This window comes from Brachycentrus maculatus, unplaced genomic scaffold, assembly GCF_059751285.1.
Source record: "Brachycentrus maculatus isolate JH-2025_06_01 unplaced genomic scaffold, ASM5975128v1 h1tg000353l, whole genome shotgun sequence".
In the NCBI taxonomy this organism is placed as follows: Eukaryota; Metazoa; Arthropoda; class Insecta; order Trichoptera; family Brachycentridae; genus Brachycentrus; species Brachycentrus maculatus.
Genome location: NW_028281102.1, coordinates 148078 through 175535, shown reverse-complemented (window position 1 = coordinate 175535; position 27458 = coordinate 148078). Strand labels below are relative to the sequence as shown.

General features: G+C 30.3%; 1 protein-coding gene across 2 annotated transcripts; it reads right to left on the bottom strand.

The window, feature by feature from the left end:
- Positions 1-5090: 5090 nt before the first annotated feature.
- LOC148303719 (uncharacterized) lies at positions 5091-23416 on the bottom strand. Of its 2 annotated transcripts, XM_088269487.1 has the most exons (7): positions 23307-23416; positions 22203-22424; positions 12432-12589; positions 11684-11828; positions 11484-11594; positions 8439-11410; positions 5091-6991 (listed from the first exon to the last, which is right to left on the bottom strand). In XM_088269487.1, exons 3-7 carry the CDS (start codon positions 12574-12576, stop codon positions 6699-6701), a joined length of 3666 nt encoding a protein of 1221 aa, XP_088125613.1. In that variant the 5' UTR covers positions 12577-12589; positions 22203-22424; positions 23307-23416; the 3' UTR covers positions 5091-6698. The 2 variants fall into 2 exon arrangements, with proteins under 2 accessions (XP_088125613.1, XP_088125614.1); XM_088269488.1 differs by lacking the exon at positions 5091-6991 and having other exon boundaries at positions 8254-11410.
- Positions 23417-27458: the final 4042 nt, after the last annotated feature.

The following is a 27458-nucleotide window of genomic DNA, read 5'->3' as shown; positions in this document are numbered from 1 at the left end:
CAATGAATTACTTATGTCCTTTTTTTCCACTGAGCCAAAACCGTTAAAAGAATTTCCCAGGAAGAAATACTCGGTTCTGTCTTCTTGGAAAGTGTTGGGAAATAAACGATCGAGCCATTGTCAAACCCGGAAACTATTGTTAAAGGACCTCCATAAATTGATTCTCCGATAATTCTAAATTTTGTTTAACTTTCAAGTTTCAAAAAGGTTTTTTAGATATATAAAAAAAATCCCTTTCGTATAGAATACGAGTAAAATATACTACTACTACTACTACTACCATCATGCCGTTTCCCCGCAGGGGTTGGCAGAAAGGATGGAACGCCACACTCTTCTGTCCTGACATACACTCCTCGCCTCCTTCACATCCATACATCTAGTCATGCATGCCCTCCGATTACGCAGACTTTTGACACCGCCAGATTTTAGGTTCTGATTGATCTGATCGTGTCTTTTTCGGTCGTCCTCGTTCTGTTTTCTCTCTCACATTCGCCACATATATTTTCTTAGTCATTCTCTCGCTATCCATTCCCTCACATGTCCATACCACCGCAAATAACACTTCCTAATCTTTTCAATTATTTATCGTTCAGCCTTACATTCCTTTCTTATATCTTTATTTTTAATTCTGTCATACAATGATTTTCCACATATTCGACTGATGGAGCGCATTTAAACAGCGTTCACTCTGCTTTCATCCTTCCTTTGGCAGTTCCATATTTCGCTTCCATACATTAGTGTCGGTACCAGCACGCCGTTATATATATATATATATATATATATATATATATATATATATATATATATATATATATATATATATATATATATATTATATATATATATATATATATATATATATATATATATATATATATACATAAATATATATATATATAAATATATTTATACATTTATATATGTATATATATATATATATATATATATATATATATATATATATATATATATATATATATATATACATATATATTTATTTATATATATATATATATATATATATATATATATATATATATATATATATATATATATATATATATATATATATATATATATTTATAAATACATATTTATATATATTTATATTTACAAGTATATAAATGTTTCTTCTTTTTCTTCCTGGCTTCATCAAGGTTTACCAAGTAAAACTTTTTAATTAGACTATAACTCTCCTCATAAATGAAACCATAGGGTGACATCTGATTTTTACAAAATTATTTTGGTAAATCATATATTTTTATTGCTTGCTGTTGCAACTTTGAGTTTTTCAATATCCCAACCTTTTTTCCGCGTTCATGCACTACGTCATACCTTCAGTTATCATTAGTGGAAATTCTTTACCTTTCCTTTCGCTTCTTTCTCCTACTATTTCCGCACTTCCATTTACCCCTTTCATTTGATTTCCTCTTCCGATCCGACATTCCAAAGTTCCATTATGTATCTATGTATATTTGAACAGAAGGCAATACCCGGTTCCCGCAACCCTTTACCAAAAAAACGCTTATACCGAATAGAATTTGGTTTCTGAAAACCCAGCGTAGGAATGATTTTTTCAGCAAGATGTTTTTTTTGCCCTTAGGATAGAGATTTTACGAAATGGTTGTAAGATCCTGATAATGCATATTTTATACACTTACACCAACTTTATTTTATAGTTCAGTAAAAAGCGGAATAAAACTTGCAATTGAATTGTTTTCGCTTGAAAATTGAGTCGCTTGAAAAATCAAGCGTCTATATTTAAAAAATGGAAGAAATATGACAAATTCGCGTTTTTTATATACGCACTTTACAAACTGCCTGAATTTTACCTCTTTATTTAAAATTATTATTTAGTAATCTACGCTAAACATCTCAAAAATAAATCTATTTCAATTAAAATCATGCATTTATAAAAATGTATGTAATATTTAATGTAATGTTCCAATAACAAACCAGAAGAATGTTCCGATAACAAAAAGAGTTGGACTACTTTTTTCTGTTAATGCCAACCGCATATAATAAAGAGCTCTAATTTAGCTTTTTTAATAATTATCTATTAACTTCAACAAAACAAAACCTCCTAATTAGGCTCTTTCTTCTCATTCTGGCAGTTTTGGGGAAAAATTACTCTATGCTTCTATTGTTGGACTTTTTGGATGTCAAAGTGGATAGGACTGCCTAGTTTATAAAAAGATAATGTCTTAAATTTATGATTTAACGCCAGATTATAAACAAATGCTCCAACAGGATTAGGTATTGGAAAAGTATTGGATTCTAATAAATGTGGTGTTTACTGGATTCAATGGACTCTTCTATTTGGAGTGAATGAGAAGTTAAAGTATTTTCATTCTCCAAATTTATGGATTAAGTCTCCGTTAAGCGTTTATGTCGTTATGTATTTTAAAGACTAAAGATATTCACAATGAACATGTCGGTCAAATTAATATTACTCTAATTCTAGAAAAAACTTTTTTTTTAAATATTCATATCAATAACTTCCTATTAAAACCTAGGTAATGGCAGCCGGTTTAGAAGAGTTAAAGTTATCAGAAATTGAAATCAAGTCAAATATACTAACACCAACACTCTCACCGTTTTTTCGTAATAATGTTCTGTAATAAAGGATTAACCCAAAAAGAATATTACGATATATTGAAATAAAAGACGTAAAATAAAATAAATATGAAAAATATAATTCAATAAATGTTAAGGATAAAAAAATAGTCAGAATATTTTATAGAAATAAAAGATATGCCGGAAATTTAAAGAAATATTTATTTTCTACTTACATAGTTAGTTGACAATGGAAATGTATTAAAACTTACATTAACTTTGGCTGTATTAAATCAAATGATATGCATTTGGAGGACAACTAATCGAAAGTAGATTTATATTATCCACTGACACTTCGTGATGGAATTGCATTTTTAATTTATTATTAGATTAAAACCAATATTTTTAGCTTTTCCACTTTTTTATTTGACCAGCGACCGGGTTTCGTCGTTACCGACATCATCAGACTGGTGAGAGGCTTTACAAATTTGTATGTTATATATAAAAGAAGGCAGGAGTTGATAACCATGATTTGATATAATTTTATGAGAAATTAATTTAATTTTAGTGAATTTAAGTATTGTATGATATTTTAAATATTTTTTTATAAAGGTTTTTTGTATTGAAAGCACGATTTTATATAAAGTTAAAATAGATTTGTATTTTTTGTAAAATCGTTACATAATTTAAATTCATTTACAAAAAATACAAATCTATTTTAACTTTATATAAAATCGTGCTTTCAATACAAAAAACCTTTATAAAAAAATATTTAAAATATCATACAATACTTAAATTCACTAAAATTAAATTAATTTCTCATAAAATTATATCAAATCATGGTTATCAACTCCTGCCTTCTTTTATATATAACATACAAATTTGTAAAGCCTCTCACCAGTCTGATGATGTCGGTAACGACGAAACCCGGTCGCTGGTCAAATAAAAAAGTGGAAAAGCTAAAAATATTGGTTTTAATCTAATAATAAATTAATCGAAAGTAGTTTAGGTAGAGAATAAAATATCATTTCATTATATATTTACAACTAATTTCTTATACTTTAACTTAACTTGTAAACAATTTACAATAATTTAACTTATAGCATTTTAACATTATATATAACATATTATAGAAAATATTTCTTTATTAATAATTTATTTCTTGATTATATTACTTAACCTTACCTCATCTTATCTAAACATTCGTTATTTTCGAGAAAAGAGAACAGATATTTAAAAGCATGTTGAAATCAGAATGTTGAAAACGTTTTTTTGATCACGTCAGTCCATTATTATGTTAACTTTTCATTAAAAGAAGTAGAATATGAATATTTACATATTTGTAAAAAAACCCTGATGTCAAATTGATCTGATTATCATTTATGAATACATGTAACAAACTTTCTTTAGTTAGTAAAAATGTCTGAGGACTTGGGTATAAAACGCCGGGTTATTTATAAAATAACACCAAGTATTTCCAATTAATTTAACGAGTTTTAGAAAACAAAGCAATTTTAATGTTTTCAATGCGGAAATCAAAGATTTGGGAACTTTAAATGGAGTTGTTTTGGAATTTCCGAAGATAAACTTGAAACCGACGAAAATGTCTTTTGATAATTGGCCCTCAAAAACTGAATGGTTTTGTTCCGAAGAGAAAGAAGTAAATAATGATAGGTAAACAATACACAGCTATTTGCATTATGAATAGCGGTCATATTCTTTGATAAAATTTTGTACTGAAATAAAGGAATGGTAATCGTTTGAATTATTTGAAATTTATGTAAACATTTTGAATTATTTAATTTTTCGCCATTGAAGGACAATTCTCTTAACAAATGGTTTTTTTTCTTTTTAAATTATAAGGGCGATCGTCACGTTTTTCTTTCTATCTACTTGAGTACATATTTCAACACCGAAAACGATATTATTTCAGTATTATTATGAAAAATTAATCCTTGATATCATGAAATGTTTTTCCATAACACAGCTAAATTTCAGGATTTTAATAAATAGTTGTCCATATTCAGATAAAAACAATTAAAAATCTTATCTTTTGACACCTAAAATAACAGAAATGGGTTCAAAACCTTCTTTAAAGTATATATTATGATGAACAAAAAATGCATGCATTAGTTTTTCATATTAAAATAAATTTTCTGATGTACTAAAAACTTATACTTTATAACATTTTACATGCTTAATATAAAACATTTACGTAATTTTGGAAATAAAAACATTAACAAAAACTCGTTATCGGAGGTGACGTTATAGGGGGTAAATGTTTGAAGTTTTATTTTAATTAAAAATGACTCATTTCCGTCATTTCCGCTGGTTAAAATATAAAAATACAATTTCCAATATTAAACCCCTATAATTTTCCCTCCGATAACGCAGAACCTATCTCAACCTTATAGAGAGATCAACTGTATATGTATATATATATATATATATATATATATATATATATATATATATATATATATATATATATATATATATATATATATATATATATATATGCAATGAATCTTTCATAACTAAACACGGAAAAAACAAAAACAAATATAGTTGTTAACACATAAATATCATAGTTTATGATCCTGAAATACGTTTTTTACAACTAAACTGGCTTATACCTACACCAGTTGACATTCACACAGTTATCAATCTACCGGTGGACTTTCATACAAAGTTGGATAAATAATACTTAAAAAAGTAATCAGTACTTGGTTTTAATTTGTATATTTACACGATAAAGAACCTGGCGAGCATAAAGTCAGAACTTGGTTTGTAAAAATATTTAAAAATAAATAAATAAACTTGTAATAGAAGCACACTTGTTTTTTTACCATTTGAGTTTATTTTATGACGACTAGTTTCGGAAGCTATGCTTCCTTCTTTAGGTCTAATTGTAAACTAAAACAAAATAAATAATTAACTTTATAAATAAGGAGAAGGGTAAGTTAGGGGGAGGGGGGGAAGGGTTGGTAAAAAACAAGTGTTTTCTTTTACAATTTCATCATATCACCAGAAAGTGAATGCCGAAACAATATATAAAATACAACGTAACAGTCAACGTAAAATACAACGTATCGTAGTCGTAAAGGAGAAAGTGACAAACCAACAAAACGTAAAATATAATTAAAATTTTACTTTGTTTTCAAATCACTAAAAAATATTTTATTATAACTTAATTGTAATGTCTACCAGTTTCGAAGCTAACCACTTCTTTATCAAGACTGATTAAAGACTATTAATCAGTCTTGATAAAGAAGCGGTTAGCTTCTAAACCTGTAGACATTATAATTAATTTATAATAAAAAAATTATGGTAATTTTAAAACAAAGTAACATTTTAATTATAAATGGAAAATCACAGAGTTAATGCGTCAAATATAAATCATAAAACGTAAAATGTTCAGGAAGGCCATGTAAGTCACTTTAGCTTGGCAAGAATATAAACATCAATGCAGTTAGTCATTTTTAACAAGTCAATATATTATACTTCTAAGTTTAAAATTCTTAGGGATATTTTTAAGGGCAATCTTAACCCTTTCCGGTCCCCCAAAATTAAATAAAAAATCAAGGTAGACAGTTACATTCCAATTGGAAAAATCTTTTGTTCTCTGCTCCGCATACTGTTGTAATAGATTCGAGTGACAAAAATGTAAGCTTGGAATTTGAATAAATAATACTAATGATGAAAAAAATGTCGAATAACATCCGACATAGGAGCTAAGAGAAAAAAAACGAATATTTTTAATAAAATTAAACACTTGAATATACCACTTGAATGAGTTTTATTTATATTTACGACTAGTTTCGAAAACGACAGATATTCTGGTACAATTTTGTACCAGAAGATGAAAACATCTGTCGTTTTCGAAACTAGTCGTAAATATAAATAAAACTCATTAAAATGGTATATTCAAGTGTTTCATTTTAATAAAATAATCATGTCATTCCACAAAGTTAATGCCGAATCAATAAATAATATTATGTAAAAAAACGATGTCGAATGAGATTCCACATTGGACCAGTAAGGGTTAAGCTAGTAAGATATCAAATAGTCAATGATTACGTTTTTGTAAAAAAATGCATGACTTTCTCTTGTATGACTACGATATAACAAAATTCGTCTATTCACACAACAAAGAACCTGACGAGCATGAAGTCCACGAGCGCCGACGCCAGGCCGATGAGCGTGTTCTTGGTGAGCACGGGCGCCGCGGCGGCCAGCGCGCTGGCGTGGCAGCGCAGGTCCTCCGGGTAGAGGCGCAGCAGCGCGCGCTCGGCCGGCCCGCGCGAGCAGTGCGCGGCGGGCGGCGCGCGGCCCCGCGCCGGGCCCGCCTCGCGCGCCCAGCGCCGCACCCAGCGCGCGAGCCACGCGACCCCGCAGTCGCACGGCAGAGGGTTGGACGACACCGTGAGACCGCCTGGGGGATGATTCGGACGAATGAGATGCCAATTTATTTAACAGAAACTATCTCTTGTTTTATTAAACTTTTACTTGGTGAATAACACTACTTCTTTAAATCTTTATTAATGGCCGTAGCCAATTCGTACATAATATATTACATGTTGTATAACATAACATGTTTTCTCTTTTTAAGTATATTATTGGTTCGAAACAGGGATGAACAAAAATGTATAGCTAAACATTTTTTTGAGGAATAACCCGCAAAGCGTCTAATTTAGATGCTTGTCTGCATCACAAAACCCAGATCAACTGAAAATAAATCTTTTTCGATTTTTTTTTGCAATTGGTGGGAATCGAACCCGCGACGCCAGCTTCGCAGCCTAGCGTCTACCCAACTACGACACTACGAAATCATTAAATTGCACTAAAACGTAACAATTTTACAAGCTAGGATTCCTGATTACTTTAAATCATTTACAATGGAAATGTAACGTTTTGGTGAGAACCTCCACAAATAATCTTTTTTTTATATAAATTTCAGGTACTTGGTAAATACCAATTCAACACACAATACCTGTCAAAAACGGATATATTTCTCCCTTAACGCAAGGTCTATGATTGAGACAATTTTTTCTCATTTATTGATTCGGCAGTTAGTTTATGGTGATATATATCCATTTTTAATTTTAATTTTACTTTATAAATACCACTATTTCTTCCACAAATCTATTGTGATATGTATATCGATGCATTCTGCATCATTTTCAATCACCGTATGTGAAGCTAAATTTTAGAATTGTATCCTTGGGACGTTGAAGGATGGAGAGGGGAATTAATTTTTTATCAAAACATATGTCACATTTGATTTTTCGTATTTACTAAGTCATTTTTAATTAAAAATGGATAGTTATTACAAAAAGTGATTGCTAAATCAATGAATTGGAAAAAAATGTCTCAAGTATTGTGCTAAGGGAGAAATATATCCGTTTATAACAGGTATTGATGAAAAATATTTACCCAGTTTCTTTTATAAAAAAGCTATGCAAATCCGATCACAGACAACATTTACTTAGTTTTTTTGTGAAAAAACTCCTAAGATATTTTATTTTACATTTCAAATAATGAAAGTAACAATAAATAACAATTAGGTGCAGAAATTTTCTTTACATAGAAAAAAATCTTACACTGTAGAACTGGTTAAGTCATCAAAATACAATACTCGCATATTGTTGACTGATAATTTCAATTATTTAAAAATATGCTTCCATGAGTTTATTAAAGCACAGTAACCAATTGCATATGGAATTCAAATATTCGATTCAAAACTTCCACCAATATGCTCCAAGAAGAAATCATTTGACAAAGTTATTATTTTTACCCGAATGGTACATAATTAAAGGCATGCTCTTATTGTTTTATTAACGCGAAAAAGTTTACGGTGGAAAAAAACATTAATTACTTACCAGCTATTAACTTCGTGGCGAACCTCTCCCACGTTGTAGAGTTTGGATACATAGTTGCCGGACTAAGGGAGTTCAATTCATTCCTGGAGAGATCTAATGTCAGCTGCGTCACTTTTCCAAGATCTCTCAAGAATCCGGAAGGCAGTTCCCTTATCGCGGTATCAGAAATTTGTACACTCAACTCGAAAAGTTTTTCAGATCCCTCGAAGCAATCCGCTGTGATTTTTTTCAAGTCTACTCCGGATATTTGTAAATGTCTCAATTTCGGAACGAATATCCCGTTCAATTCATCTTCAATACTTTCTTCTTTGACGTAGAGGTATATTTTTTTTATTCCTGGCACCTCTGCGACAAGGGGTCCTAATCTAAACCCTTTTATGTTGGGATAGGTTTCTGTTCTGAATGTTGCCAAGCTCTTTATGGTTGACAAAGTATCTACGTCAAAATGACTCAGCTTATGCAAATTCTTGATATCCAAATGTACTAAGTTGGGTAATCCGTAGAAACTGTTTTTGTTCAACGATTGTATGGGATTTTTCGATAAATCGAGCCATTTTAAATAAGGTGTATGAGACCATATCTGCGCTGGTACGGTCGTAAAAGAATTTCCTTTCAAATATAAATATCTTAAGGTATTCAAATCTTTCACGTTATTTTCCTTAACGCTGTCGATAAAATTGAAAGTCAGATTTAGCGATGTCAGGTTCCGAAGAGGGATTAATGGAAAAGTTTTTAATCCGACATTCGAAAGGCTCAGATATCTTGTAATTGGGAGATAGTGTAAAAGTTCTTTAAAATTTGCTCTCACACTATTAGAACTGAGATCCAACTCTTGAAGACTTCCCAGACTATTAAACAGGTTGTCTGATAGAATAGTCAATTTGTTACTACTTAGGTCGAGACTCAAGAGAAATGGGGTTTCTTGAAACAGCGTTCTGTCCAAGTTTTCTAAACTATTATGGCTAATATCCAGATGCCTTAGCGTAAATCCCACTTGAGAGAATGCCATCGATGGCAAGACTGTGAATTCGTTAATACTTAAGTCTATGTGTTCCAGCATCGTGTTCTTAAACACGTCTCTTGGCAAGGATCGTATGTGGTTTCGTCTCAAATTAAGAAACCTCAAATTATTTAAATTAGAAAATTGTTCTACAGATAATTGTTCTATTCTATTGTGAGATAAATCTAATATTTGTAGTTTTTTTAGACCGAAAAATGCTCTTCTTCTTATGTAACTTATGTAATTATTATCTAAATTTAATATTTCCAATAATTCTAAGTTTTCGAAAGCATTCGTTTCTAAGCTTCCAATTTCATTAAAAGAAAATATACATCGTTTTAATTTCTTCGATACTTTATATAAAAATTGTGTCGGGACGTCAGCTAGGCGATTATGTGCCGTATCTAGTGTCTCGATGAATATCTCAGGTCCATTATCATCCAACAAAATTAATTCATTCCTACTTATATTTAATAAAAACGGCATTTCAATATCAGACACGTTGTAAAACATGCGAAGAGAAAAATCTTTAAGATGGTTTCTCTGCAATTCCAATTTCAGAAGACTAGGAAGATTGTAAAATGCTCGATCTCCAATTTCACCTAACAAATTATCAAACAGTGCTATGTGCATCAACTTTGGCACAGATTTAAATGCACCACTCGAGACATTCCTTATTCTGTTGACTGAAAAATCGACGATTTGTAGTTCAGACAGAGAACTTATTGTCTCCGATTCTATTACGTCCAGGAGATTATAAGATAAATTAATTTCTTTTATAACATCCATATGATGCGTATTGAAGAAATCAACAGGAATGCTAGTTATTCTATTGAACTCCATGCTTAAATATTGGAGTTTCTGCATGTACATCACGACGTCTGTCGATATAGATTGAATATTGTTGTTGTCAATGGTGAGCCATTCTAAACTTGTCAAGTGCTTCAGCACGTCATCTGGGAAGTCGTCCCTGTACATCGAGAACGACATTTCCAATATTCGCAAAGTCTGCGACATATTGATGAAAACATCTGGGTGCACGTAATGAATGTCATTGAAGCTTAAACTGAGCTCCTTCATCTGAGGCAGAGCGGAGAACACCCCCGCATCTAGCTTCGTTATCTTATTACTTCTCAGATAAAGCGTTTTAACCGATTCTCCCCATATATCAAAGTCTCCTTCCTCGATGTAGCTTATCAGATTATATCCCAAGTCGAGATGAGTCAAGCTACAGTTTTTCAGCGCTTCTCTCGGAATAAATGTCAACAAATTTCCATTCAGTGATAATATTTTAATATGCTGCGGTAGGTAATCGATACTCATTATTTTATTGGACGGTAAGTAGAATTGCTTGAGTCTTTTAAGGTCCATAACAGCTCTAGGGACATCTGTCAACTGATTATTTTCCAAATCTAAATATTCTAGTGTATGCTCCAGACCGCGGAACGCTAAATCGTCTATATATTCTATTTTGTTGTAGGAAATTACTAACTTTACAGTATTCATTCCTTTGAATGCATTGGCTGGTATCACTTTAATATGGTTCAGTTCGAAACTCAAGTGCCTTACGACTAACGTTTCATTAAATATATTACTAGGCCATGTCTCGAGTCCATTGTCACCTAGTTCTAATCTTTCTAAGCTTTTGTGGTGCTTGAAAGTTGTCTGCGATATTCGTTGAATCAAATTACCTTTCAGATTCAAAACCTGCAAGTGGTGAAGGTAGGTAAAAAGTTCCAAAGGGAAATGTGTCAGAAGGTTGTTTGCCATGTTCAAAGATTGCAGGTTGACTGGAAATGCCTTTCTAGCAATGAATTGTATTCTATTGTTATCTATGTCTAATTTATTTAAATGCTTCAACTGCGTAAGTGTTCCTCCGGTGATTTCAGTAATATAATTCCCAGTCAATATGAGACTTGTTAACGAATCCTTCATGTAGGCCCAATCGCCAGATAAACTCGCGATGTTATTGCTGAAATAAGCGTTTATTATTATTTTTTTTATATTTTTATCTGAGTATGAATTATATAGTTGATAGTTCTTACTTTTGAAGGTTAAGCCAATTTAAAATTTTTAACATTTTCAGAATGTTAAATGGAATATCAGGGATCTCGTTGTATCCAAGATCCAGAGATGATAATGTTAGCGACATAGAGCTGAAAAAACGCAAGAGACGTTAGATTATCTGTCAAAATTATAACATTATATAAAAATAACTTTTTATTATTATGATAAGATAAATAACCTGAAAGCTTTATCGGGTAAACTGTGTAGACGGTTATCAGGTAATGCTAAAGATTGAAGCCTCAAAGCATCCAAAGCTCCACTCTCAACTCCTCGTAATCCAGCGCCTGCTACTTCTACGTGAACTAATCCAGTACTGCTTAATTCTAAAAAAGTATATCATATTTTGATGAGAACTACATACTAACGACCTATCTTAAATTGTTAAAACATATATTATTAGATTTTTTTTTAATTTATCCACTGCCGAGACATCGTGTTGATAAGCTTAATTATTCGTCAAATACAAGTAGTATGATTTTTTTGTCACTTTGTGGTCTTACGTATTAGTATGTATATTAATTAATCCGACATCCCAAAATGAGTAATGAAAATCACTTATCGGGAATATTGACTTATGTATGTAGTATGTTTAGTACATAAATTATAATAATAATAATAATGATTTTGGATGATTTATACAGCGCCATTTTCGTAAAAAAAACTATCTCAAGGGCGCTTATATAGGTATGGATAACGATATGAAAATGATAATGAGAGAACATTTAAAAAATATATTCATGAAAAACGTCGTCAATCGGCTGAGTCTGAAGGCAGGAAAGTAGAGCCGCCGTATTGTTGCGCTTTCTTCTCGGTCTTCTTGGGCTGGAGCATGGCCAAGATGTTGGACAGGACGCCTCACTCATGATTCCTCTCTTAAATAATATCTAAAATGATAATTACTTAAGATGTGTTTGGTTTCTCTTTACCTGGCAGCTTGTGAAGTGGTACAGCCACGCAGGAGATCTGACCAGGGCGGCACCAGCACAGGGAGTTGAAGGGACATGGCCACTGTGCGTCTGCACCGCCCGCCCACAAGACCGCCCATAGCGCCAGCGCCGCCCAGGGACGCATGCCCCCGATGCTGCTGCAACAAAACAATTTTCTCAATTTAACAGCCCTTTTTACTATGTTACCATCTTTTCTTACGATATTGAACGGCAAGGAGTAATTTCAATAAGGAAAATAAAAATAAAAGTACTTATTTTTTTGTCTCTACTCACCGAGATTTTTATGTCTACCGGTTTTGAGAATGGTGCTATGGTGGTGAAGGGTGGTATTGTTTGCATGCTGTGTTAGTGATTGTCCTGACGAAGAGACGGGTACGTCTCGAAACCGGTAGACATAAAAATCTCGTTGAGTGGTTATATACTAATATTATTAACATTTTTGTAAAAAAAAAAAATAAGTAAAAATGACTAACCACAAAGTAAATGCTTTAAATATAAATAATACTGAGAATAATATAAAAATAAAAGCTTTTTCTCTATTTGATTTCACACAAACGGGATATTCTGTATTGCGCCATAGTTGCATTATTTAATAAAAATTAAACACTTCATTAATAACAAAACACTTTTGTCAATTTAACAGTCCTTTTAACTTTTTTATCATCTTCTACTTGCGATATTGAACGGCAAGGAGTAATTTTAATAAGGAAAATAAAAATAAATGCTTTTTCTGTGTTTTATTTCACACAAACGGGATATTCTGGATATAATTCTTTTTAATTACTTTTTCATTTTTTTTACAAAAATGTTAACAATATATGTATATAACCACTCACCGAGATTTTTATGTCTACCGATTTTGAGACGTACCCGTCTCTTCGTCAGGACAATCACTACCACAACATGCAAACAATACTACCCTTCAATACCATAGCACTATTTACTCACTTAAAACTACACAAAATGTTTAACACATGAGATTTTTGGTCGACCCGAAGACCAACATGCACTAATGGTTGCAGGACAAACATGCGTTAAGAGCCGAGGTCAAACATGCACTAGGGTTAATAATTATTATTGAACCAGCTTATATACACGTAGGTTGAAAGGAGTGGGCGGGGTTTGAATTGGGTATTGACGAATCTTGCTTAGCCGATGTTGAATCAAATAATGGACTATAAGTAAAAAATTAATATTTTTAATTATTTGAAAAATTAAACACTTCTTTAATAACAAGACAATTTTGTCAATTTAACAGACCTTTTAACTATTTTACGATCCTCTTCGTACGATATTGAACGGTAAAGAACATTTTCAATAAGGAAAACAAAAATATAAGCCCATATAAAAATTTACTCTATTTGATTTCACACGAACGAGGTGTTCTGTATTGCGGCATAATTCCTTTTAATATATTTTTTTACATTAAATACTTGTATAATAACACTTTTTCAGTTTTATTTCATTGCACACGATTAGTTTTAAAAACTACAGTTGTTTTCATCAACCGGTGATCACTAAGAGTAATGAGCAACAAAAAAATATTTATGTGTATAAAGATGTAGTAGGGTAATAAATAATGGGGGGAAGGGGAGTTAAGGGACCAGACTTTTTGTAAAAGGAACATAGATAATAATTGTAACGTATTTTGGAAAAGTATAAGCTGCTGTGCTTAGAATTACAGTAAATGTGGATCAGAACTCTATCATATTGTATCAAAGGAAATATCAAGTAAAATTGTTATTTTCCTTCAAAATTTCTTTAGATATTTAACTTATTTTCCTCCTTTTAATTCATCTTAATACAGATAGTGCATTGGGCACACACAGCATCAGATTTACGTGATGTTAAATTTAATCCAAATTCTTGGATTTTTTATTCTTTTTCATATATTTTTTTTATTAACACAAATTGTATACATTTATTTAAATCACAATTTCAAACATAAAAAAATTCAGAGACCCACCAAACCACCCTGTGTCACTGTTTTTAACCATTTTAACCTAATATACACACAAAAAGAGAGAAAAATTAAGAATATTAACATTTTCTTGATCATTCAGCCATTCCTTTATTTTGCCTTGGTTCCATATTTTATTTTGACAACAAATTAATAATGTTCGGAACGATATATTGCAGCGTTCGACTCCCGTATTTATTCTTAATTCTTAGACCTTCGCTGTGTGTAAATCGTGATAAAAATCTTTTTAAACTGTGAACTATATTTAATATAAACATAAAAATAAAACACTTGTATAAGACCACTTTTGAGTTTAGTATTGGAAATGCATTAACATTAATAAACTCAAAAAAATTATACTTACAAGTATCTTATTTTTATATTTAAATCGTTATGTTTTTCCAAAAAGTTAATGCCAGTCAATGAATTTATGAATAATATTTATGACATAGTTATGTCGATGAATAACGCTTACATTTCCACACAGCCATAAATCGAATTAAGAGGTCTGAAGACAATTAGAATTGAAATACAATAGCGACAAAGGAATCCTAATTTAATTACTGACTTAACTGATTACGGCCACAGTATCAGTGCCTTATTCAACTGCGAGATTTTGCTGAAATCTCATTTCCATACCTAGAGAAATAAAATACACGTACTAACGGAAATAAGTTTGCGTGCGCGGAAAAAATCAATACAACCCTTTCGTATATTTTACAAAATTGAAATATATATTACATCGACTTCAAACGATTGAATTTGAGTGTATTTTTTAAGCTTACATTATGTATGTTACGTCCACGAATACGCGGAATAAACCAATTTCAGTCGGTTAAATATTCTTTCATGAAATTTAAATTATTTATTCCATGAAATATTGCTTTTTTGTTACAAAGGTATGATTTCAAATTTGAAAATGAAATGAAATCTGAAATTACTAATGATTATTTTATAACTCTTAAATGTGAAATTTCCAATGCGTGTTGATGTTAAAACAGGATTTTATAAATGTCAATTTACGTACATAAAATGAAATCATATTTTACGTACGTGATTCATAAAAAAATACAGATATTAGGAATCTCTTTATTATATTTTTATTTTCATTCCTCATTCCTACCACTATCCACCTCTAATGGTGCATCGGGCACTGCATCGATCAACGCGGTGTAATCTTGAATTCAAATTATATGAGGACAAGATAATCAATCCTGTTCTTCTGGTATCAGTGGAGTGTAATATTAACCAAACATTTTAGTAAAAATGATTTTTATTAATTTTCCTTCCCTAGGAATTGGACCTAAGTGACCTCCAGTATGGTCACCAAAATATTTACTTCTACTTTTTTTAATTCATCTCTTTCAATCAATTTTATCATATAAATTTTTTAATCTGATTAGAATGCTCAGGTTGGTTATTTGAAATAACCAACCTGAGCATTCTAATCAGATTAAATCACTTTTTCATTTATTAAATATTTGTTCTTAATTATGCTCAAACATAAGAATTTATTACTTTTTGCCTTGTGTTTGAAAACAGGAATCTAGTGGGGTTTAGCCTTGACTCCAGAACTCGACTCAGAATGTACAGTAATACGGATAAGATTGATTAGATTGTCATCAATCAAACTTCTTAAACATTGATTATTATTTTGATACTTACATAACGTATTATGTACTTTTTATCTAAATACCGGAGAGTACAGGTAAGTAAAGTAAGTAAAGAAAACATTGACCAAAGCGGATTAAACAAAAGAAGATAAATGAGATAGATGAAGAAATCGTTTCTCTGACAAAGATCAAAAAATTGAGATAGACTTACTTGATTTTTTAGTTTTAATTTGCATTGGGAATTTTCTTATTTTAATTCACCTTGGAAATATTCTGAATTTATGGAAAACGATGGCTGAAATGAACATTTTATTGAATGATTTGATCTATCAACATAACCAACTTCGTGATCGAATGTTGGTACTCAATCTTAATTTTCAACCCGAGATAGCATAGCGGAAAATAATAATAATGAATTGAAAATGAGTTAGGGAGTTATCCAATAATTTAATAGAAGATTATTTGTTATTTATTATTTCTAGTATTTTATCCTGTAGATTGGTGGATATAGATTTTCTTAATTTTTTTTCGTATTCAGTTTTTTCTGTTCTTTCTATTACTCTTCTTATTTCTTACATTTTTTGTATATCTTTTTAGTTTTGGATCCACCAAGATTTCTACGACTACGTTTAGTCTATGTTTCTTTCGCATGTCTAGCTACACATGAATGTAATCCGTTTCTTCTTTAATTTTGGATTGATTGTAATGTCGTCGAAAACTGATATCTATACTTTCTAGTCATTTCGGAACTTGACTCTTCGAATTCCGTGGTCGAGTTCAAATAGCAATGAGATGAAGGAAATAATTTAGACCGTTATTCAGACTCGTGTCGTTTAATACGACCAGGAGCGCAGGAGTCAGAGAATGTCGCAATAAATTTGGATATGCATGCCATAAATCTGGGATATATCACAGATATGTAGGTGCCGGAGATTTGAAATGAAATTGCGCAAATTAATTGAAATCTCTTGCTGAATACGACAGGGGTCGAATCCTTTGTTTTCGAATTTATTAGCTCGAAATAAAAATAAATTCTCAATCCTGTTTGGTTTCTGTTATTTAAATAATAATATTTTTTAAAGGAAAACATATTCATTTTTCTTATTTTGCGGTTGACGATAATTTCAACTCACTTCAGGAAAATGTCAACTCGGTGAATTTTTCAGTTCTCAAACTTTTTCAAACTATTTTTTATACAAAATTGATATCCTTTTTTTTTCAAAATTAAAAATGATTTTTTGTTACATGCAAAAGTGATAATAATATATGGTTACCAGATAACATAACATGTTAATATAACAACCTCCTTGTTTTTCATCTTTCACTAGGTGTAATATCACTTGAAACCTCTGCTTAACGACTACCGGATTCGGAATTATTATTCCCTGGTATCACTCTAATTATAAAGTGAAAAATCACGTACATTTATTTTGAGCTCCCTAGAAATCGAACCCGTGACCTCTAAACTACGGAGAAGGCTTCTATAATTTGAGAAGACAATGAACTTGTTTGGGTGTTGATATCAAAATATGGGAATAATACCCGACTGAGTCTCCAGATTATATAAAATATAGCAACCTTTGTGCACATAATGTATATGATGTTCCAGATAATTCTTTACCATTTGGAAATTTAATAACTTTTTATTGTTACTTTTTTCGGAAAAACTTAATTATGAATATATTTCTTGGAGTTATTTCATCAAAATTATTACCACAAAACATTGTGACAAACGTATTTATTTTAATTAGCCATTTATTATTCTAACCCAGAGATGACGTATGTGCCATACATCACCACGCAGAGAACGTAAAAGGCTGCAAATAATATTAATGGGTGAACCTCGGGTTTTAAAATTTAGTATTCTGCCTTTTAGTACACCGAGGGTTACCCTTCAACATGATTTGCAACCTTTCAAGGTCATTTTTGGCACAGAAGAAAAGCTTCAATGACATCACGATTAAAAGTAAACTTTAATTCAATGCTGCACGAAGCTCTTGATTTTTATTTTTTTAACCAAGCTTAAACAAAAAAGTGATTTCAATAAAAATAAAAATGTTTGTTTTTACGTTCAAAACCTTACATCTTTTTTAGTCATTCATTAACTATTTTTAAATTTTAACACAACATTGCATTCGAAGTTTTTATATACTCTTACACCTGTGGTTGGTATTTTGTATATGTGGCAGATAAAAATATATTATCATATTTTTTACATTACAGGTAGCGGCATCTGTTAAATGTAAGAAAAACTTTCATTGAACTGTGAAATTTAACGTATTTGAAATGCGTTTTTTCTATTTGATTTTTTTTTAAACCGGACTTAGCCATGGCAACGCGTGGCTGGGTATAGCTATTATTTAATAAAATAATATAAGTTTGTGTATAATTGGTCGCCAATCATAAATGCTCAGAAAGAAAGACAGTCATTAATATGCTTTAAAAGTAAGTCTTTTTTTTGGCAAAACACCTGTATCCATAAAAATAAACTTTTTATGTATACAGCTGTTTTAAAGAAATATTAATTTTGCTGGTGGAAAATTTAAAGATTAATACAACAAAGAAAAACATAATAAATAAATATTTACGTTCATATATTATAAAATAATGTCATATAAATTTATGTATACGATATAAATTTGTGAGTATTTAATAGTCTCTAATATACAGCTGTTTTCTTCAAATAAGTACAATATCGACATCAGTAAAAAGGGAGAACATTCTCGTGAAAGGCCCTAAATTTCATGATTATAACACTCGGGTACTTAAATAGGAGATATACGTTTCTGAAATAATTTAAAAGAACCCGGAAATAAGCTTCAAATTAATTTTCTGTCATATATTCATTTCGTAAATTTCATTTTGACGAAGAAATAAAAAACGTTTGTTATATTCATACCTTAAAAGTTTTTATCAAACACTTTTTTGAGTCTACTTAAAGGTTTATGGTATTTTTAAAAACAAAAACAATAATTTATTGACATTTGTTTCGCCTTGTTATGAAATTCTCAAACTACCATAAATTTAGTAGTTTGAGAATGCTCCAACAAGACAAAACAATTGTCACACGGGTTTTTATTTAAATGTTTTTCTTTTTTAAATATTTTACTAGACTCAAATCGGTGTTTGATTTAAATATTTAAAGTATATGGAGTTCTCAAAATAAACACTTAATCAATAAATAAAAGAAAATTTATAATGACTTTTTTATATCTACTTTTATATTTATAATTTAATACGCTGATCGTGTCTATAAAAAAAATCTTGTAAATAACGACTAAAATACCCACTTTTTCACAAGTAGTATGTACTAAAATACTCATGAATGAAAATCATCCCCCATTACAACCAGGGTCTCTTTTGAGTGTATGTAGTTAGATGCGCTTTTCACGGAGCTACACTCGATTCAAAAAGATTTTTTTAAATCTTATCACATATACAAGTACTTCAATTTCTTTCGTGGGCCTAATATACCCATTTTTAAAAGTACAAAGTATTAGTACGTGTCACCATGGGCCGAAGATCCCCATGATTAAAAATAGTTATCAAGTTGTGTTAGAGTTAGAGATGCCTTTTATTAAAAATATTTATCAAGATGTGTTAGAGTTAGAGATGCCTTTTATTAAAAATATTTATCAAGATGTGTTAGAGTTAGAGATGCCTTTTATTAAAAATATTTATCAAGATGTGTTAGAGTTAGAGATGCCTATTATTAAAAATATTTATCAAGATGTGTTAGAGTTAGAGATGCCTTTTATTAAAAATATTTATCAAGATGTGTTAGAGTTAGAGATGCCTTTTATTAAAAATATTTATCAAGATGTGTTAGAGTTAGAGATGCCTTTTATTAAAAATATTTATCAAGATGTGTTAGAGTTAGAGATGCCTTTATTAAAAATATTTATCAAGATGTGTTAGAGTTAAAGATGCCTATTATTTAAATAATAATCATGTTCTGTTAGAGTGCCATTACTAAAATAGTTATCAAGTACTGTAAGTGTTAGAGAAGTCTATTATTTAAAATAGTTTTAATTATTTATTTATTTTACAAAAATGTTAATAATATTATTATATAACCACTCACCGAGATTTTTATGTCTACCGGTTTCGAGACGTACCCGTCTCTTCGTCAGGACAATCACTATCACAGCATGCAATACCACCCTTCACCACCTTAGCACCATTTACATTTACACACTTAAAACTACACAAAATGTTTAACACATGTGATTTTTGGTCGATCCCAACATGCACTAAAGGTTTCAGCACAGACATGCGTTACGAGCCGAGGTTTAACATGCACTGGATGTTGAAGGGTGGTATAGTTTGCTTGCTGTGGTTGTGATTGTCCTGACAAAGAGACGGGTACGTCTCGAAATCGGTAGACATAAAAAATTGGGTGAGTGGTTATATACTAATATTATTTAAAATTTTGTAAAAAAAAAAAGTAAAAATGACTAACCGCAAAGTAAATGCTTTAAATATTAATAATATTCAGAATAAAAATAGTTTTGTGAGTTATAGTTGGAGATGCCTATTATTGAAAAATATTTTTCGTGTTTTGTTTGAGATGCTTTTCATCAAAAATAGTTATCAAGTTGTGATTAGAGTGGGTTTGAGTCCGCGACACAAACTAAGGGGCAATAACCCGACTCGCTAATTTTACTATGGGTACTTAGACAAAAGTTCAATATATTTGTATACATAAAGTTATTTTACAAATTAATGTACATATTTTGCACACTGCACAACTCGTCGACAATTCGTCCAGAAATTTCATTAAGGTGAGTCGTAAAGCAAAAGTTTCTCAAACTTCTAATTAGTATTCCTCTCCCCGGGACTGTTTAGGTAGATACATTTTATTTCTCTCTAGGTATTGACTTATTTACCTGTTCACAGCAGCGACAAAGGCTCAATTCGTCTGTACAGTAATATTTCGGCTAGCGGATTTGGGATAACATGCATTACGAATTATTCGTTAGCCGAATCAATTTTTTTCAGAACTTTCTCCAGTTATCAGGACGAGAAAGTGTACCGGCTAAGGGCCGAATTAAAATCGTTAAAACGAATATTGAAAATTGAAATACACTTTGTTTTTAACGAGAAGTATTTTTGTTCTTATTATATTCACAAATATTTAAATTCTATACCAATCTTATAGGCATCGAGACATCGATTTGTGACAAAGTGGGCTCGAACCCAGAAAATCTGACCCAGAGTCCGCGATTATATCCACGGAACCACAACCCAATTTAATAAATTGTTTCCCTTCATATCACCGATCAATTCGTTGGATGAATCTGTATTCATTAGCTGAATCGAAAAACATAAGTTGGTTTTTCTTAATCATCAGAAATGTAACTTTTTTAGTCCAATAAATACTAAAATTTTACGTATATAAGTTTATTATTCGTTCAAAGTAATATAACTATTTTGTAATATTAGTTCCCTGAAACTTTAATTAAACTAGTTCCTTGAAGTAGACTTTTAGTAAACTTCAAAGATTTTTTTTAAAACGTCCACCTCGTGTTGCCAATTTCGGGAAAAAATGTTGCTTTACGTTTCTAGAACAAAAACAGTTATTATAAATGCAAAGTTTTTAATGCTAAGAGCATGTCCGTTGAATTATTAATAACTCATTTTTTGACATATCAACATAGATGAAGAAGAATATGGATGTCTGGGCATTTAAAAGGCTTACGACTGTCATAAATTTGGTTAAGTGATCACTTTACACACGTGTAAAATTCAGTAATTCTACTAGAGTAAATTTGTAGTAAATTAAGTAGAGTAGAATTGGTGAATACTACACGTGTGTAAAGTGATCACTTAACCAAGCCTATGACGGTCATTAGCCCTGTAAATGCCCAAACCTCCATATTTTTCATCATTTATGATGAGATATCAAAAAAATTATAATGTTAAAAATAAATCCTTATTTGAGATAATCCAGATTTGTAAACAGTTAAAGTATTTGGACATACTCAAAATGTTGTATATTATAACTCGTTTAAAATACATTAATGAAGGGTTTTATTATATAAAATCATATTTAACAAAAAATAATAGCAAATTTACTATAGTTTTTTTTTCCACTGAAAAATCCATACTACTGATATTTACGTATCCTTTGGGTAGGAAACTAAAGTTTATTTTATTATCAATGAATATACTTACGTCACAAATAGCTCGTGCTGTCATATCCTTTTATGACGAAACTCGTTGACCCCACTGCTGTGCGGAGAACTCATTATGTCATTTCTCTTAAAACATTAACTTGAATTGAAATAATGTTTATTTTACCCAAAAATAATCACTTCGCACTGTGTCAGTACATTGACATACTTGACAAACGTTTCCTCTTGTATATAAAAACACCGTCCGCAAAAATATGAAAACCTTGGAAAGCATAAAATGAAAAATTTAAATAACTGCTAAAATTAATTTATCAAATGTTAGATAAATACTCAGTTTAATCATTACTGTAACAATACTAATTAAATTTCTAAAATTATTCAAAAAATATTATTTATATTTAACCTTTTAATACTCAGGAGAAAATCTTATCTAAAAACTAATATGAATTGGATAACAAATATGTACTGATTGAACTTTTTTTATTACATTGACTTTTTGTTGTTTTATGATAAAACCTAATTCATTATATTATATTTTACTTCAGGGGATATTCCTCAAAGAAATTTATAAAAACACTCATCTTTTGTGTTTGTCCGTTAGGGAATCGAACCCGGGAGGTACTAAATGCGATATCAATGAAGATACAAAAGCGAACTCATATAAAATATCATTAAATGTTATATTTTTTTGTTGATTTTTTTTAAATTTCAGAAATATACTATTCAATCGAAAAATTCAAAAAATTTTAATTTCTAAACAAGACGTTGATTCCGATTAATTAATGTTTATATTTAATTTAAATGTTTTTACTTTTGTCATAATTTATTGGTTAAAAACAATGTTCATAATAATTTATTTGTAAATACAAAAATATTTATATTTATTCATTTAAAGTGCCATAATTATGTTTGGATTTTGTAAATATTTTTTAATAAAACTCGGATTGCAACATTTTTTATCTCATTGATTAAATGGTTATTTAGTAGAGTTACCTTGTTATTGTTGTTTTTTAAATAATTATTTATAACTCTATCCAAAGATTTTGTGACACCTCTTTCACCATTAATGATATGTACTTTATTCAGGTAAACAATGAATTTCAAACAATCCCTCGTGTAATATAAACAAACTAATTTGTCACACCTTCCGTATATCAACCCTTAGAATAATCACTTATTCATTGCCTACAGGCTTTGAATGTTTTCGATTACACGTAAATGGCTCCGAGAACTTCGACGGAAAAAGCGTCCAACCCCTGACAGAGCTAAAACCAGACTGATCATTCGATTTCGGCCGTGAGTACCCTTAACTCGAACCTAACGACGCAAGTAATTATCAATGAAGGCTGTTAAATTTCAGGCAATTTACAAAAGAGTTGGCAGCGTTATGGTACTTGAATATTTTCTTAGCCGCGTTATTTTATACATTTCCGCATTAAATTAACTTGTCTGACAGAAAACGTTCCTGATTAAGTGTTTGTACAATTTCATAGATAAACCGGAAGAGAAAAATTATCATGGAAATTTTATTAATGTTTTGTTTCGTGATACTTGTTTTTCATTACGTATCTAATACTTATCAAGAAATGTAAATCAAGTAAATATATTCACATAAAATGCCTTGTTTTATTATTTTTCTCCTTTCACTTTTAACATTATTAATCTGAAAAATATTTTAGTATCCCCCACACAGTATACTTGTATTATCTTGTACACAGAACCAATTGAACACTTTGTTACGTGAAGAATAAAATATGGTTTATCTTTCCATATATCGGAAAAATTCATTGATAATTTTATCGATATTTCTTCATTAAATTGCGTTTCATTTCAATAAAAAATACCAACATTAAATATATTTTTTGGAAGCATTCCCGAACAGAATATGTTACATGTTATGCTAGTTATATGTATTTTAGTCTTTTTGACTAAAATAATTATTTTATTTCTTACGAAATGTTCCAATTATTCTGCTAAATCAAATTGAGATATCGAATTTAAAATGTTTATTTTTATATGAAAGAAAAGGCAAGCACAAAATTTATTCTCTTAAAATAAAAATTACATAAAAAAAATTGTCCAATACGTATATGTATAAAAATTAGTATAAATAAATAATAGTTCCATTAAATATTTATTACATGTTACTTGCTTTATTGCTTTGCTTATATTTTATTTTAATTCAATTAAATTTTTTATCCAGTTCTTTAAATGAATTGTTTAAAAAAACAAACCTTCTTTGGAAAATAATACGGTATAAAAATCAGATAAAAGTTCGTAAATTTTTATTACGAAGATTCGAGAATTCTCTATGGGAAAGACGAAGGTGGGTGGTACCTTTATTAGTAAAGTAATCGGAATTATTGATGTGCAAACATTAAGTGATTACACGCAGCAGGACAAAAAGTTTTATAAGTGTTCGGATTCTAATTTATTACTGAATTTGAGAGCCTAAAAGCTGCTATCCCGGTAAAAGCTTTTTCGCTGGAATCTTATTTCGAAATCGAATTTAGGGGAGACGTATCACGTGTCTGACTTTTTTTGTGGTATAAGAAAACGGAAAACGATAGCGTCCTTTTAATACCTGTGCAATGAAAATAATTATTTGACATGAGTTTTTGATGGACGCACTGTGATATAATCAAAACCTCTCAATAGCAACAATCAAGATTTTTATTAAAATGATAACCCTAGGAATAAATTACAATGATCTTTATACCGTAGTGTATATTCTTGATAAAAATAGTGAATAATTATATCAGCTAAGGAATAAATCTTCTTATTTTAATCCTTACTCACACTCAATTGTGCACAGGAAACTACGTCGTATTGACGCAGTGTTATCTTAATCGTTACTTACATGAAGGCAAGGTGATCACTCATAGATGTTACACATAGAGTATGCGTCTCTGCTTGCAAATCCGTTAACGCCACTGTGAAAATGAAAGGTTCCAGTGGCGGGGAATAATTGCTACACCGATACCTGCCAGTTGTGACTCTCTTCTTCGCCCACTAGCCCAAATACATAATTTAAGCTCAGCGGCGAACTTTATTAGAGGGTCCGCAAAATTGGGAAAGCTTCTTTTTTTAGGTAGCAACCCCCGCTGAGTCCTCACTGTTAATTATGTGGAATGCTTCACTCGCCAACTTTCCACATCCGCATCTGGGTGGACTTGATTAATAAATCATCCACTTCAATATTTAATTTAATTACAACTTGACGATTAGTCCAAAGTATACAGTACACGAAGAGATCTGCCGCAATCAATACAACCAGCTGAGTAAGAGCAGAGATTTTATCGTGAAACAAAAAAATTAAAAGATTTTTTTATATATAATTTATAGTTGAAGTACACACTTACTTTGTCATTTTCTTTTTTATAATTTAAATGTTACATTGTTTTAAAATCACTATAAATTTTATAGTGATATTAAAACAAAGTTACATTTCAATTATATAATATTATAGATTTTTTTAGGTATTGATATTTTTTTTAATCAAGGCCAATATTCGAAAAAAAGCTATTTTGTTTTCTCTAAATCCAGGTAACATTTTACGTTAATGATTTTTTTCTTATAACATCTATTTTACATTAAAAAAAATTTTTTCTTCGAATCAATCATATGGTTTTGAAATGGCAAGAGTTATCGAAAGGTAAGGAGTTAAAAAAAAAATTAAAAAAAATTCCAATATACATTTATTTTGAAAAACAAACGAAAATCCAATTAACATTTTTTTATTGAGCTTCACACACGACTAGCCCCGAGCGTAGCTAAACGCATTCTGATTTGAGCGCTTGAGACGAGCTTGAGATCCGCGAATAAAAACTACAGAAAAATGAAGCTGTCATATCTGTTTGTTATGTAAATACTTAACTGCCAATCGCGTAGTACTTTTTTTGTTACTTATCAAATTTACATAATAAAAAATACTATTTTTAATATTTTAAAGTAGAAATGGTACTATTTTTAATAAAATCTCAAAAAGAGAAATGTTATTTAAGGTTCTGTCTCCTAAAAAATATTTGTGAAATAATTCGGAATGAATCTCACCATTTTATGTATTAATTTTTAAATCAAACAGATTTTTTCAGTCTACTAAGTTGTATTTTATTAACAAAAAATACATAAAAAATAATATTATGACAATTTTTTCGCCTAGTTATGGCATTTTCAAACGAACATTCTTTTGAAAATGCCATAGCTAGGCGAAACAATTGTCATATTATTAATATTTATGTGTTTTTTGTCAATGAAATACATCTTAGTGGACTCAAAAAATCTCTGTTTGATTTAAAAATGAATACATAAATTAAAATGGAGTTCTACAAATTAAACGCCAAATCAATCAATAATCTCACCTTTGTTTAAACGGAGCAAGTTAAATAAATACTTCTCCAATTTCTCAACTGGTGGCAATACAATCAGTCATACTTCCAAACATATCGAAAATCACGCCCATATGTGGAAGGTTCCGAGACCATTGTATAAATACAAGTTTCAATAATTAATGCAATATGGATTTTCAATAATGGACAGAACGGTGAACGTCACACAATTGTACAAAGTAACCGCTTACGCCAGACAAATGCCATGTAGTAAATAAACCCTGGGATGCTCAGTATTGCTCAGACTTCCATCTTCATTCATATTAAGAGGAACGTTAGGTGTCAATATCAAAGTGAGACATCTTTAATAAGATATGATTTTTATTTAATTTATTTATTTATTTATTTATATTCATAATACATAGATACATTCAATATACATATTCATTTCATATACACATTTATTATACGTATTACGGCTCTTTAGGCATGGCCTGTGTTGAGCTGAATACTAACATGGTAATACAAAATTTATATATTTTTTTTTTTAATTTTTAATAAAAAAAATTTAATGATTAGATTATAAACATAACATACAGGAGATACAAAAATAATTTATAGTTTAAGGTTTTTCAATGTGATAATTACACCTGGACTTTAATCAATTCACTTTCTACCTTGTCCCTTCCAATGTTAAGCAACCATCGACGAACACTGTTCTTAAAGACCTGATCACTCCTGGAAATCTTAATGGTTTCGGGCAGCAAATTAAATATTTTTGGAGCAAGGAATGAAAAATTTTTTGGGCAAAACTTGTTTTAACGGCTGGGCCAATGTAGTTTTTATTTAATGCTGCCCGGGTTCGAATAGTTTGTTGCGTTCTAACCTTTTCCATTTTATTCCAGAAGTGAATCAGCACTTCCTTGACGAACAGTTGCCGCACGTCTAGTACCGTATAGCTTGTAAAT